This window comes from Polypterus senegalus, chromosome 6 (assembly GCF_016835505.1).
Source record: "Polypterus senegalus isolate Bchr_013 chromosome 6, ASM1683550v1, whole genome shotgun sequence".
NCBI lineage: Eukaryota > Metazoa > Chordata > Cladistia > Polypteriformes > Polypteridae > Polypterus > Polypterus senegalus.
In genome coordinates this window covers 134,821,839-134,837,817 of record NC_053159.1, presented here as the reverse complement: position 1 = coordinate 134,837,817, position 15,979 = coordinate 134,821,839, and the positions used below count along the sequence as shown (strand labels likewise).

At 38.7% G+C, this 15,979-nt stretch overlaps 1 protein-coding gene across 2 annotated transcripts in view; it reads right to left on the bottom strand.

Moving 5' to 3' along the window:
• Positions 1-333: 333 nt before the first annotated feature.
• LOC120531662 (ras-related protein Rab-34-like) overlaps positions 334-15,979 on the bottom strand; it is a 47,971-nt gene continuing 32,325 nt past the window's right edge. For both annotated transcript variants that reach the window (XM_039757273.1, XM_039757274.1), the window contains exons 7-11: positions 14,881-14,932; positions 9,961-10,042; positions 8,955-9,045; positions 3,980-4,087; positions 334-1,914 (exon numbers count right to left, since the gene is read on the bottom strand). In XM_039757273.1, the coding sequence (XP_039613207.1) occupies positions 1,850-1,914; positions 3,980-4,087; positions 8,955-9,045; positions 9,961-10,042; positions 14,881-14,932 (398 nt within the window). In that variant the 3' untranslated portion in view covers positions 334-1,849. The remainder of the gene's footprint in view (positions 1,915-3,979; positions 4,088-8,954; positions 9,046-9,960; positions 10,043-14,880; positions 14,933-15,979) is intronic.

Below are 15,979 nucleotides of genomic sequence, written 5' to 3'. Positions count from 1 at the left end.
ACGAGCGTTACTTTTCACACTGACTGGGATTTATGTAGCGGAAGAACGCGGAAGTTGGCGAACACACAGATTCCTGCATCTGGATTTTTCTGTGCGCAAGCACATTTCGGTTTTTGTGCTTACGTCACGTTATAGTGTGAATTCTACGCACGGCCTTATGCATGAGGCCCCAGGACTGGAGTTGGAGACCCCTGCACTAGATTGCGGAAAAAAAATGGGTCGCAGAATGAAAATGTTTGAGAAATACTGCTCTAGGGGATAACCGGAGTGTCATCAACTTGTGTACGTTTCATCCACACTTTGCCTTGTGAGTGTGGATGAGATGAAATAGGATTTTTTTTTTTCCTTCAAAAATGTATTAAATACAGAGAGTAGGAGGAAGGCTATGACACAGACTGGTTAGTGTAAACTCTTTTCATATTTTCTGTCATTCAGGTATGAACTTCTTTGTAAAATACTTTTTTATATGTATAAATATCTGACCACTCTGTACAAATTCATAATAAATGAGACACCAAAATGTTAAAAACTCAAGCAAGATTGTTTTTATATTTGACCACCCTTTTCTTGCATGACTTCAACTAGGATTTCTGGAAGCTGGCTTTTCATCAGTTTTAAGAGTTACACATGATTAGTGCATAACTTCCTACAAAGCCTTAGAACTTGTACAAAAATTCCATTCCTATCAGCAAATACTGTACAGAAATACACATTGCAACACTTTGGGTGATATTCACAGGAGCTCTAGTCAGGGGGATATTTTCCAGAGTCTTAAGTCCCCAGAGTCTTGAGAGTTTTGGCCACCAAAGAGATGTATTTACTTCAATTAAAGTAGAGAAAGGAACTTTGTGTTTAGATATCACCACTTCAATTAAAAAAAAAACAACTAATATACACAAATTAAAGTAGTGCCCTGTTTTAGAGCAGCATTCATAGAAGATTTAATGGTCATATTTTAATAGACTTACTCGCTTGTTTGTGATTTTGTATATTTCAAGACACTATTATACAGACAGGCTATTACATGAAATACCTTTGTGTATTTAAAAACATTTGAAAAAGTGCTTTACTGTCATATTAAACTAGTTCATTAACACCAACGTAATAAATAATACTTAAGAGAAGACTGGAAATACATCACATACCCTGTTAAATAAGTGTTACACTTTCACTTATATCACATCTGGTGTAACTTATCTGTGATTTACAGACCAAATCATACCCTAAAACCAAACAGGCTGCTAATTTTGGCATTTTTCTTTATTTATAAAATGCAAAGTCTGCAAACAAATCACTGGCTACTAATAAAATATACCAAAAAACGTATAAAACATGAGAGGTCTTTGGACAGAGTTCTGTCTTGTATTACAATAGTTTGACAAAAAATGATTTTCATATGCAGTTAACCTATTCAATAGGCAGCACCTTTTTTTATTATTTTTTGCAATAAAGTAGTAGTTCTTGTTCAGTGGAAATTGTATAGAAATGTCCATCTGTGATGCTAGATCAACGTAGATGGGACTTACTTTCTCTGTTAGAAGGCAGTCCCTATCACTTTATGTTGACAACAGAACACTGAAGCGCAGAACCAGCTGCACAATTGTTTAAGGAATACTTTGCAGATGCATTTCTCTTTTTAGCATATTCTGGAGGGAGTACTAGAAACATTACAAGCTTTAACCAAACTCAAAAAAGGCCTGGTCCTCTTTGAGTGGAGGCTTAATTTTGTGATAAGATAATAAAGTGCAGATTGTTCTTTTCCGCTCCAGCGCAACAAACACTTTGTCCAGTGCTTTTGATGCAGTCCTCTGTACTTATAACCTGCATACAAAAACTTCAGCCTTGATCGTCACTTGCAGCAGTTTGCTTTATTCTTCTTGGTCTCGTACAGATTATGCGAGTTACTATTAATCCCTGAAAGAATAAATGGAACCTTTGTTATACAGAGTCGCAGACCACTGGATGAAAAGTAATACCACATTCTCACACAAACTAAAACCCAAGATCATTAAATGACCTACATGCCCACCTTTTTGTGAAGTTTATCCCAAAATGTACTCCTCCTTTCTTAATTTTACTAAAAGAATAATTAAGATCACAAAAAAATGTTCCTGATGGATTTAATATTCCCAGTCCTGTTTAATCCAGTTCAAGGTTGTTGAGGGTCAGACCCCTGGACAGTTCATTAGTCCATCCATTGCTGTACACACTCACACACCCCTTGATACGTTTGCTCATTTTTACATCCATTCATTCATTTTCTAAACCTGCGTATTCTGAGCAGGGTCTCTGGGATCCTATCCCAGTAAACATCAGACACAAGATGGGAGCAATCACTTGGCAAGACACAGTTCATCACAGCAGGATGAAAATGCACACAAAAATACACACACACACAAATACAAACTACGGCCAATTTAACATTACCATGTTTTTCTGAACCTATTTTGCTCTTTTTGTATACACATATACTGGCCATTTTATTATGGACACCTTGCTAGCACCGAGTTGGACCCCCTTTGCCTTTAGAACTACTGTAATTCTTTCTTGCACAGATTGAACAAGGTGCTGGAAACATTCCTCAGGGTCTTTGGTCAATACTGACATGATAGCATCACACAGTTGCTGCCGATTTGTCGGCTGCACATCCACAATGCAAATCTCCTGTTTCATCGCATCCCAGATACCCTATTGAAATCTGGTGACTGTGGAGGCCATTTGAGTACGGTGAACTCATTGTCAGGTACGGTGAGCTCAGTTTGAGATGATCTGAGCTTTCTAACACGGCACATTATTGTGCTGGAAGTAGCCATCATATGATGGGTACACTGCGGTCACAAAGGGATGGACATAGTCAGCAACAATACTCAGGTAGGCTGTGGCATTTATACAATGCTCGCTCAATTGGCACTAAAGGACTCAAAGTGTGCCAAGAAAATATCTCCCACACCACCACCAGCAGCCTGAACCGTTGATACAAGGCAAGATGGATCAATGCTTTCATGTTGTTGATGCCAAATTCTGAACCTACCATCTGAATGTGGCAGCAGAAATCGAGACTCATCAGACCAGGCAACATTTTTCCAATCTTCTGTTGTCCAATTTTGGTAAGCTTGACTGAATTGTAGCCTCATCTGCCTGTTTGTTGACAGGAGTGGCACCAAGTGGGCTACTGCAGCAGGAGACCACATCTGCTTCGAGGTTCGACATGTTATGCCTTCAGAGATACTCTTTTGCCTACCTCGGTTGTAACAAGTAGTTATTTGACTTAGTTTGCCTTCCTATCAGCTCAAACCAGTCTGGCCAGTCTCCTATGACTTCTGGCATCAAGAAGGCATTTTTGCCTAGAGAACTGCTGCTAACTTGATAATATCTTTTTTTCTGACCATTCTCTGCAAGTCCTAGGGATGGCTGTGCGTGAAAATCCCAGCAGATTAGCAGTTTCTGAAATACTTGGATGAGCCCATCTCAACCATGCCACATTCAAAGTCACTTAAATCATTGTTCTTAACCATTGTGATGGTCAGTGTGAACTGGTCATCTTGACAATGTCTAAATGTCTAAATGCATTGAGCTGCTGCCATGTGATTGGCTAATTAGATATGTGCGTGAACAAGCAGTTGAACAGGTGTACCTAATATAGTGGCTAGTGAGTGTAGGTTTTTTGGGTTGCAAAAAGGAAGAATGTGCAAGCTCTACACAGAAAACAACGCCAAGACACTCCATTGCAGTGTTTTCCCCCTTGTATTACATATACATTCTGTTTATCTACACTTCATGGATGAATTCCTTTTTTTTTGCACATTTTTAAAATTGTACCCTTTTTGTCTTTGCGTGGTTAGTTTCTATATGTCTTTTATCTTTTAGCAGGTATTAAGCTTCATTAAGTGAGAATTCACCATCACACTTTTTCTTTCTTTACTGACTCCGTTCACAAGAGCCAACCAGATATGATTTAGGCATACTTTAGAATACTCACGAACAACATCTCCAATGCGCCTGGATTCAGATTTCTCCAACTCAGACAGCACACAAGTTTCAAATGTTAGGGATGCGACCCTAAAGAAGAATTCATTCACATTTTCTCCTGTAGATGGATTAAAAAAATACATATCTGCATCAGTAAACTTCCTTCATCACTTTGCGGTTTATCATACATGGGCCCCAGAGATTGATCATAATTTTGCTTATGAGGTACACTGTATACCTCTATCTTCTTTTCACAGTGTGTCCCATCACTGTTACTAACCGTCCCACTAAAACTGTTGTAAGTATGTCCAAATCAGTCACATACTACATACAGTACATGCTCCATGCTAGCTTACTACTGCTTGGAGTGCATTATTCACATTGCTTCTTGCATCATGCCATTACAGCAAGATCTGAATTAACACATGCATTATACACTTGTGTGCACTGGCGCTTACTGAATAGGAAAAATTCATTTGCATTAAATCAGCAAGAAGTACAACTCATAACAGTCACTCAGTAGTCCACCGTAGTCACACCACAATAAGAAATTCTGGAAGAAGCAATAGATTTCCCAAAAAACACCTCCACTGCTTCCTGAGATAAGAATTTCATTGTGAACGATGAGCCTAGTGTGTGTGGGTGTGTGCACTGCTGGAACTGCTACCCCGCAACTCTGCCCTGAATAAACGTAAGGAAAATGGATGGATATATATGATTGATTAATTATTTACAGTTCCATTTAATTTTCTACTCTATGGTATGGTGCATTCAGTTGCTTTCTTAGTACACCAGTCATTTTTAATTTCAATATTCTTGTTTTCACAATATTATCTACTGTAATTAGGCAGTATTGCTAAGAGTGATAGTTTTTATTGGTGGTTTTTCATAAAAGGTTATGCTGTTTTCATTCATTCAGACACCACTGCAAGGCAAATTAGCATAAAACTTGAGTCTTTACTTGGACCATAGTTTATTGGGAATTATTCAGTTAATCCCAAAACTAAAAGTAAGCGGTGGCTTAGATAAACATACTACCAATACCTTCACAATAAGAAGCATTTCGGAAGCAAACAGGGGGCAGGTCCGTATCTCCCACCTTGGATAATTTTTTTAAATTAGCTGATGCCGCTGCAATATATGATCTAGAATCAGCTTGAATTGTGTGTGCCACCGGCTTCATAGTATACAATACTAGCCAACTCGTGGCGTACCATACGCCGCATAATCAGGCCGGTTTTTTAATGATTTTTAAGCACAGGGAGAAAATTAACATTTGAAAAATTTGTAATGTAATAAGTCAGCAAGAAAAGTTACATTGTAACAATGCACAGAACGAACCAACACACAATCGTCCGTGACTGAAAACTGGTGGACCGTCATCGCAACTTCTCCTGCCAGACGGAGGGATGGGGGTGCACGGCGCTCAGTGTGGAATGGGAGGAGAGGAGAAGGACGTCCATTCAGCTCCCTCCGTCATGCTAGTCTGCTGATTTCTCGTTCAGTATGCACTGCCCGCTCATGTGCCCACCTCCAACTCGTCAATTGAGTCGTTGTCGTCTTTACACAGTCCAGATGCACCTGTGACTCATGTAGACGTCTCATTGCTCTGTGCGGTTTTGGCTGCTTTTCTATATGCACTCACCTAAAGGATTATTAGGAACACCATACTAATAACGGTGTTTGACCCCCTTTCGCCTTCAGAACTGCCTTAATTCTACGTGGCATTGATTCAACAAGGTGCTGAAAGCATTCTTTAGAAATGTTGGCCCATATTGATAGGATAGCATCTTGCAGTTGATGGAGATTTGTGGGATGCACATCCAGGGCACGAAGCTCCCGTTCCACCACATCCCAAAGATGCTCTATTGGGTTGAGATCTGGTGGCTGTGGGGTCCATTTTAGTACAGTGAACTCATTGTCATGTTCAAGAAACCAATTTGAAATGATTCGAGCTTTGTGACATGGTGCATTATCCTGCTGGAAGTAGCCATCAGAGGATGGGTACATGGTGGTCATGAAGGGATGGACATGGTCAGAAACAATGCTCAGGTAGCCCGTGGCATTTAAACGATGCCCAATTGGCACTAAGGGGCCTAAAGTGTGCCAAGAAAACATCCCCACACCATTACACCACCACCACCAGCCTGCACAGTGGTAACAAGGCATGATGGATCCATGTTCTCATTCTGTTTACGCCAAATTCTGACTCTACCATTTGAATGTCTCCACAGAAATCGAAACTCATCAGACCAGGCAACATTTTTCCAGTCTTCAACTATCCAATTTTGGTGAGCTTGTGCAAATTGTAGCCTCTTTTTCCTATTTGTAGTGGAGATGAGTGGTACCCGGTGGGGTCTTCTGCTGTTGTAGCCCATCCGCCTCAAGGTTGTGCGTGTTGTGGCTTCACAAATGCTTTGCTGCATACCTCGCTTGTAACGAGTGGTTATTTCAGTCAAAGTTGCTCTTCTATCAGCTTGAATCAGTCGGCCCATTCTCCTCTGACCTCATACTGGACGTTTTTCCCTTTTCACACCATTCTTTCTAAACCCTAGAAATGGTTGTGCGTGAAAATCCCAGTAACTGAGCAGATTGTGAAATACTCAGACCGGCCCATCTGGCACCAACAACCATGTCACGCTCAAAATTGCTTAAATCACCTCTTTTTCCCATTCTGACATTCAGTTTGGAGTTCAGGAGATTGTCTTGACCAGGACCACACCCCTAAATGCATTGGAGCAACTGCCATGTGATTGGTTGATTAGATAATTGCATTAATGAGAAATTGAACAGGTGTTCCTAATAATCCTTTAGGTGAGTGTATAATCCACCAAGACACCCGACCACGGTAGTAGCGAGGTGGGAGGGGGGTGTGAACAAAGGGAAGGGACGCAACCAGTAGGAGCGTATGAGTCACAATTAGTGGGAATTCCACGGTTTGCAGCCCGAATGGGGTTCAACGGCTAAACACTTCTGGAAAGACACGGTTGTCTAAAATGGGTTGGTGTGAGAATACAACAGTAAGTGAATGAAAAGATGGAACTCTGGAGAGAGCAAAATACAACACAATAGTGAACGTGCGGCATAACAAACGCCGCGTTATTATTTATTGATGGTTGAACACTTCTGGAAAGGCACAGTTGTCTAAAAAGGGAGGATTTGAGGATACAACAGAAAGTGATGAAAACATGGAACTCTGGAGAGAGCAACATATAATTGTCCGTGAGTGAAGAAGACGCATGTTTGTCGCAGATGCGAATTGCTGTATGTAGCATGTAAAACAGTTTGCTATGGCGCGCTGTGCGTGCGTCATAACAAAACTTCGGTTTTAAAGACTGCTTACTTCATTGTGTTTTAACCTCAGTTGTAAAGGATTGTTTTAAGGATCCCATGGGATACCCCTCGCAAACTGTTTTACACGCTGCATATGGCGACTCACCTCCACGGGAAACATGCCTCTATGAACAGTCAAGGTGGCTCGGAGGTACATGAGGCCTCTACGACAGACGAATATAAATGACGCCGTTATTTCTGTGTCGTCGCATCAGAGTTTTTAGGTGTGGCTGTGCAAGTTGTTGTCATATCCAATGGTCTTGGAGTTGGTGGGCGTGGCTCCTCCCTGCGTGCGCCATAGGTGTCTTACTTGTCGGCGGCTTAGTGAATCCACGCCTCTTCCGGCGTGCTTTCCATGGGTGTCTTGCCTTAGTGAATTATATATATAATATACTAGCAACATACCCACGCTTCGCAGCGGCGAAGTACTGCCTTAAAATTTTTATTAAGAAGAAAATTAAACCTTTTTAAACTGAGGGAAAATATACCAGTAATTATGGTTAAGGATCTGTTTGTATACCACATTGTCAGTTCGGCCCTCTGGTTGTAATATGACCAAGCTGTGCGCTGAGCTTACTCTTGAGCATGCAACGTACAGTTGGCCATGTGAAAAGTAATCTTGTCTGAAATCTCACAGCTTGGATTTCTGCTGTCATAATCGGTTTGAGTTTCATGGTTTGTTTCAATTATGTTGATGTGAATTTATGTGAATCTCGTGGCAAAGCAAGGAAGGGAATGAAGAGACCGGAGCAACGGACAGCCTCTCATAGGCAGGCAGCCAACAACGTGGGAGGCGTTGGGATGGGGGACCCAACGCCGCCCGAGCTGCAGGCTATGGACATATATATGTACATAAGTAGGATTCAGTTAGCGTTGGGAATCCGCATACCAAATTTCTTGAAGATGGGCCCATAACTAACAAAGACCGTTGGAAAGTTCAATATGGCGACCGACAATGGCGTCATACCACTGAAATAAGTATGTACATCGGTTTCAGTTAGTGCAGGGAAGCCGCCTACCAAATTTCGTGAAGATGGGGCCATAAATAAGAAAGTTCAACATGGCGGACGTTGTTGACCGTTTTGACCGTTACGCGTAGAATTTCAAAATGAAACCTGCCCAACTTTTGCAAGTAAGCTGTAAGGAATGAGCCTGCCAAATTTCAGCCTTCTACCTACACGGGAAGGTGGAGAATTAGTGACGTTGGAAAGTTTAATATGGCAGCTGACAGTGGCGTCATACCACCAAAATAAGTACGTACATAGGTTTTGGTTAGCGCTGGGAAGCCGCCTACCAAATTTCGTGAAGATGGGGCTATAAATAAGAAAGTTCAACATGGCGGACGTTGTCGACCTTTACGTGTAGAATGTCGAAATGAAACCTGCTTAACTTTTGTAAGTAAGCTGTAAGGAATAAGCCTGCTAAATTTCAGCCTTCTACCTACACGGAAAGTTGGAGAATTAGTGATGAGTGAGTGAGTGCTTTGCCTTTTATTAGTATAGATAGATAGAGAGATAGAGAGAGATATGAAACAGCAGCAGAGGGCTATCTTATCGATGTACTGCACGTCCTCTGTGTTTGCTGCCATGTAAGGTATTTCTAGTGCTCAAAACAGCTGCATTTGCTACTATGTTAGCCATGTCGAGCCTCACCTGTGAGTGATGATACAACCCAATATTCAGCTTTCATCTCCTTGGCCATCTTGATAGCATCCTGTTCAACTTGCATATACTGGGAAGCTGACTGGAACAACACAATATCAGTGAGTCTATGGCACCTTATTAATCAAACTTCCTCTTCTCTACCCATCTGTGAACAGCTTAGGTTAGTGGTTTTCAAATTCACTCCTGAGGGTCCACCATGGCTGCAGGTTTTCATCCCAACCAAATATTCCCTTTAATTGAACTCCTGTATTAATTAGGTAAGCTGTTATTGCACAGTTTCTGTGTCTTGGTGTCATTACAAAAATGAAAAATCTGGGTTTAGCAGTTCGATTCAGTCGTTTTTAATATTGAATTTAGTTAAGTATTTACTTCAATGTAGTATGCATTTATTTATAGTACATAGTGATAATTTAGTGTTTTTTGTTTTGGGTTTAAAGATTTTCATGACTATTATCATCACTTATATTCTGCTTTTTCTGGTGTTCTGGCTATTGAAGTTGTCATTTACTAACTCACACACTCATGGGTATGACACTGAAGTGGCTGCAGGCTCCCAGAATTAACTGTTGTTTGCACGGTTATTGATGTTATTATCAAGATACAATTAAGGAACAATTCTCAATAAATTAGAGCTAAAATAACAAAAGAATGCAAAGCATACAACACTAGGAAAAATACAAATATTCCTAAATTTCTTATATACTGTATGTAAATCTCACACTACTTTACCTTTCTGTAAGCAAAATAATACAAATACTTATTTAAACAATGAGATTAATTCAAGTTAAAATGACTCACTGGTTGTAAAACTGGTTGGAACAAAAACCTGCAGCCAGGACAGGCTTAGTTTGTGGCAAATCTGACTGGTATTAATGTGCAATACATTAACCACTTCAAGACAATATTGACAAATCCGACAAAACAAAAAGCAGCAACAGATTTATTTAGGAATTCATTATATTAAATTTCACAAACATTAACATGTCATACTTACGCTTAAATCTTTTTTGGTTCCAACTAAAAACAGCAGCACATTATTAGGATCATTTTCTTTCAGTGCATCAAGAAGCCACTGCCTTTAGGGGGAAATATTATTAAAACTATTAGAACATAATAGTTTTCAGCATTAATAAAAATACAGTAATACAGCTGAAATCAGCACACAATCATCAACAATCACTAATTGTAAAGAGACTAACCAGCAGAGGGCACTCCAGTGCGTAAAAAGTTACATATGGGATCTTGCAAAAGTATTCAATCTCTAGAATAAATCTGTAATTTTATTGAACATCAGTTCTTACGCTGAAATTTGCTTAATATATGTTTAATTAAAGAGACAGCAACTCAAAATTTTATTTTTTAATTAAATAAAAATCTTAAGAATACAAAAGCATAACTGCCATTTACAGAAGTATCTGATCCCCATACTTTAAATACTTTATAGAGCCACCCTTTCCAATAACAACAGCTTTAAGTCTTTTGGGGTCCATGTGCACCACCATTTGGGAGCGAGACTTCCAGGAAGATTTGCTCCTGGCTGTTGACGCTTGTTGGCGCATTTTTTTTTAAAAAAAAAAGTAACATGCACTTCCAATTGGATAGGATCATTGTAGGACATTCACCATTTTATCCTGCAGCAACTCCAAGGTAACAATGGTGTTGTGTTTCTGATTTTTGTTCCACTCAACAAAGAACTTTTGCCCAATTTCTAATTTCCCAGCTGATTCAAGGAGATTCTCTTGCAGTTATCCCATCATCCAGCATTCCTCCTACTTCAAACAGATGTTCAGTTTCCAAGAGCAGCCTGCCAGCATAATGCTGCCACCATAAGCAGTGTTACATATCTCTCTGAACGCAGGCCAGAACGCTCTAATTTAATATCATCTGACCAGTAAACTTTTTTTTAGTGACATAGCTGGGACACTCTTGTACTTTTTGAGAAACTAAAAACATGTGTTCACATGATTCTTTTTGAGGAATGCTTCTTTTGTGCTACTCCTTCATACAGGCCATTGTTATGCAGCACTTTTGGTATGGTTGACTGGCACACGGTCAATCCAGTATCGGCTACTGAACTCTGTAGCACCTTCAAAGCAGTTATTTAAGCTTAACCTAAATTTGACTTTAATTTAGAAAAAAAGTTATATAAAAATAGAACAAAAAACTTTTTCTAACGAAGTGCATCAATTCATAAAGCTTGAGCATGGATCCTGGTACAAAAATCCCACACACCATTACTCCATTATTTGCTGCAGCATTATGGCATTTTCTTTACAAATGTTTCAGAGTAAAAAATACAAATGTACGTTGGTTACTTATTGTAGGGAAAGAAAACTGATGTAGTTAAATGGATTATTTGAAATCCCATATTTTTATATTTGTGCACTGAATGCAGAGCATTTTTCACACTGTTGAATTCTACAATGCCTCCAAAAATATCAGAAAATATGGAAACTTTAACAATGATAGCAAGACTGGAAAAATATTACATTTAAATATATATTTTTAAAAGTGTGTATGCAGCAACACAAAAACAATATAGTTAGCCATCAGTTTTACAAATCTAGTGTCCTAGGCTAGAATTCTTCACCCAGCTGCTGTCGGTGTGGAGGTGGCATGTTGTTCCCATAACCTAAATGTCTGATGCCCCAAGCATGGTTGATTCATGCCTTCAGCCAAATGTTGCTGGTCCCCCATGACCCTGAGCTGGATTTAACGAATTTGAGATGTCATGTTGTGTTATACAAATATCTTGATTCTTTTGTATTATGAAGCTGTGTGGCTCTGGTTCACGTGCTAGGTATTAATTTATTAATTATGCGAATCACTGGGGTCAACCATGTGACAGAAAATTTGTTTTCTCTAACTACACACACAAGATACCTCACTGAGCAGCAACGGCTCATTCAATATACTAAGAATATGGCACAGTGAATTTTAGATTGACAAAAAGATAAACATTCAAGGCAAGTCAGTTACTTCATTGGTTAAAACTGTTCACAGCAAGAGGCTCTTAAAACAAGAACAACACAGCAGATTGTTTAATCTACATTATTTGCTATTATAGCATCTGCTATTAAAAATGAAGCTATTTTATGTATAGATTATTTAAGGGAGTTAGCAAAATTCCAATGGAATGAAAAACAAAAATCAAAGTAATAGATAACACATATAACATAGCTATACCAATATCCTTTTTATAGTTTGTACTTTTGTACTGTAATGGCCATATCAGAATGCACACCTGTCTCGTTCTCGGTGTTTCTGATATAGATTTGAGCACCACAAGGAACAGTCCTGTGTCCTTTCCTCTTCATTTTGTACACCTATAAATACAGCACCAGGCCACGTCACTTGCAGAAATTCTCAGATGATTCTGCACTTATGGGGTATATTGATAAAGGGGATGAGACAGAGTATAGGGGTCGGGCAGAAAAGTGTGTTTCTTGGTGCAGACAGAACTGTCTGCAACATAACATTAGAAAAACCAAGGACCTGGTTATTGACTTTTGCCATACCAAAGAGCCATACCAAATGTAGAGGTGTCCACTCCTACAAATACTTGAGAATCCAAGTCAATAACAGGTTGGACTGGTCTCAGAACACATAGGATCTATATACGAAAGGGCAGAGCAGGCTCTTTTTCTTTAGGAGATTGTGCTCTTTTATGTGGGCAGTGACATCCTTTACATCTTCTACAACTCTGTGATGGCCAGTGCAATTTTTTACACTGGGATGTACTGGGCTGGTAACGTCACATCAAGAGAGGCCCAGTGAAATAATAAGCTAACTAAAAGGACAGGCTCAGTTGTGAGGTATACTCTGGAACACCTGAAGGTATTAGCGAAGGAGAGAAATAAAACAAAACGTTTTGTTTTCAATGTGTCTTCAATATTAAATGTAAATTATTTTGTGAGTTTTGCGACCTATTGCTGAAAACTGTAGATGATGCTGCAGCTGTGCTATTTAAATGGACTGCAAATCCCAGGAATTTCAGAGTATTGTATCATAGGGCAGCTTCTGCGGTTGCTGCAAGGGCTGCTGGGTAGAACAACATGAGGGCGCTAGCTGTGTCATGTACGTTTTAGCGTTTTGTGACGAGTGTTTTGTTGGTTTTCTTTTGTATCTGTAATTTTATTCATTTTTTCATTTACTATCATAAATATACACACAAGTTTAAAAAAAAATTACATTTTGTAAAAAGTTAGTTTACTAAAGAACTGCTGAATTATGCACTTTGTCTTAGCAGCCACCCTCACACACGTGATTGGCTTACACAGTAATCATTCTTTTGTGCATTTCTCACAATCTTTTGTATCCTACTTAGTTCAATAAACTTAGAATATACAGTAAACATGGGCCCAAAAAGTCTTCATGGATTTTCACAGTGACAGGGCTCCTGCACTCCTAACCTCTGTGAATTGCACATGATAATCGTACTTTTAGCCATGAAATATACAGTAGAATCACTAAGGGGCTTCTTTATACCAACAGCTAAGCTAGAAGTTTTCACTCTGTATTTTTTTTAGTCATTCTGCTGTGTGTTTACAGTCGTATGTATATACTGTATATTATATATATATTTATTATACTGTATATACATCAACTTATTTATTATACTGTATATACATCAACTTTATTTATAAATTTATTTATTTAAAGAACTTCTGTACAATGTCAAATAAAGTAGTTCCGTCTGTCTGCCTACCTACCATATGTTCACACACCTTGCAGAACTCCGTGATATTAGAAAGAGGCCCTGCATGGCCATTCAAGGTAACCAACAATAACCAAACAAAGTCCTAGTGCAAACTACTAACGATCTTCTTCTTTCGACTGCTCCCGTTAGGGGTTGCCACAGCGGATCATCTTGTCCGCATATTGATTTGCCAAAACCCTCCCCATTTATCCGGGCTTGGGATCGGCACGAAGAAACACACTGGTTTGTGCATCCCCTGTGGCTACTAACCATAAACTGCAAAATTTTCCATTACCACCAGTCAGCAATGATCATCACCAATCACTGATAGCTGTGCTATAATTTACAGAAAAAGAATTCAAAAACATCCTTTTTTAGCTGGAGATGCTAAACTGCTTGTCCTCTTTCTGAGAGTTGTATTTTTTACTTAAAGTAAGCTTTTACAGTATGAATTATGGCTAAAGCAATCTAGACTGTGGACATATTTACATAGGACTAATATTTTTTACAAACTGTGTCACATTTACAGTACACAAACTGGACAGAAATTGTGTGTTTCAAATAGAAATGAGGCACAATAGTGCACCAATGCACTGAGCAAGGCAGTGTGTACTAAAACTCAGTGCAGTGTCTCTGAATGTTTGTTAAGAATGCAAGACAAATAAACTGGAGCTGATGTACAAGACTTATTTTTCACCCTGTATTTTACAGTAGCAAAGAGAACATTTTGTAAACCCTTTGGAATTACCTGAATTTCTCCAATAATATCTGGTAACAAGGTGACCTGATTTTTAACTAATTCATAATAGACAAACATAATCCATTTACATTAAAACCACATACATTATGCACTTCTTTTCCCTACTGCATTCACTACTTGAAAGTGTCCTTATTTATATGAGTAACTATTGAGATCAAGGCAATTTCAAAGGGTTCACAAATGTTTTCTTGGAACTATGTATTATTTAGTATATACCGTACATTATAGCAAAGATTTAGCAATTCAGCTTTATAAACTAAATAGTGGAGAAGTCATTTTTAAACTTAATATACAATACTTAGGTTTTGTATAAGTTCATTGAGATAGTTCCCACCAGAAACATACACTTTATTGAATAATTACTAATCAAAGTAAAATACCTTCTGGTTCCTGACTCTCTTAAGTCTAGTGATTTGTGGTGGGCCTACAAAATTCTTAAAAGCACGTGTACTTACTTTGTGTGATCCAGAGAGGCAATGTCATTCACATCAAAAACAATGATGATTGCTGGAGGGAAAAAGATAAACAGAAAAATTGTTAAGAAGTTATAATAAAAATGGTGATCATGATTTCTCATTTATTTTATGGTGCCACATTTTCCATTATAATGGAAGCAGAAGATCACACTTTGGGGACCAGCCCAGCATAGGATGGCAGTTCGTTTCACCCGCACTACCTCATTAAAGGTCCAGCTAAGAGCTGTCAGTGAAGCGAATCTGAATGTCCAGGAGATGGGAGAGGAAACAAGAGCTGGCAACAGGACAACCAATGCAGACACAAGGAAAACTTGCTGAGTTCACATTGGAAATACAATTTAACCCAGGCTAATAAATTTGCCATAAGATCTTATAAAAGTCATGATTTTTTTAATATGCTGTATGTCTTTTGGCAATTACATATGCCAGTGAAATAAATGATTTAATTTAATACAAAGACACTCAACAATTTTGTAAATATTTCTAGCATGCCCAAGCTATAAACAGTGTTTAACATTAACTGTGTGTATTATCATAAATACACTGAAAACGTTTGACTTTTAAATCTATGAACTGAATAACAGGCACCATGGAAGTACAGTTTGCTGATATACAAGAAATGTTTTTGAACCCAGATGCATGGCAAAATGTTACAAAATTAGTTTTGAAGTGCCAGTCCAATTTTGGAAATGCCAACATAGGACTATAGCTTGTTAAAATGATATGAGCATTGATGGGTCCTTTGTAATTTGCAATTACAAAGCAAAAAATGCCTCGACTGACTGAGATCTACTTTTCCACATCAGCTTTCTCCAGTACACTAGCAGACTTTTTCAGCCAAAATCTCTTGCTTTGCAAAAAAAAAAAAAAAAAAACCCTTACCCCAAACCAGCAGATCTGCAGATTAAGCTAAAGTGAAACTGCCCAAGCTGCTGTACAGTATGCTTGTCCACCAATGCTACAGCTTAAACATATCCAGTACAGGAAAACTAATATGTAATATACTGTTTTGTTAAGCTTACCTTCAATATGCAAAGGTTTACATCTTACACAATTGAAGCACATAAACTACACTAAG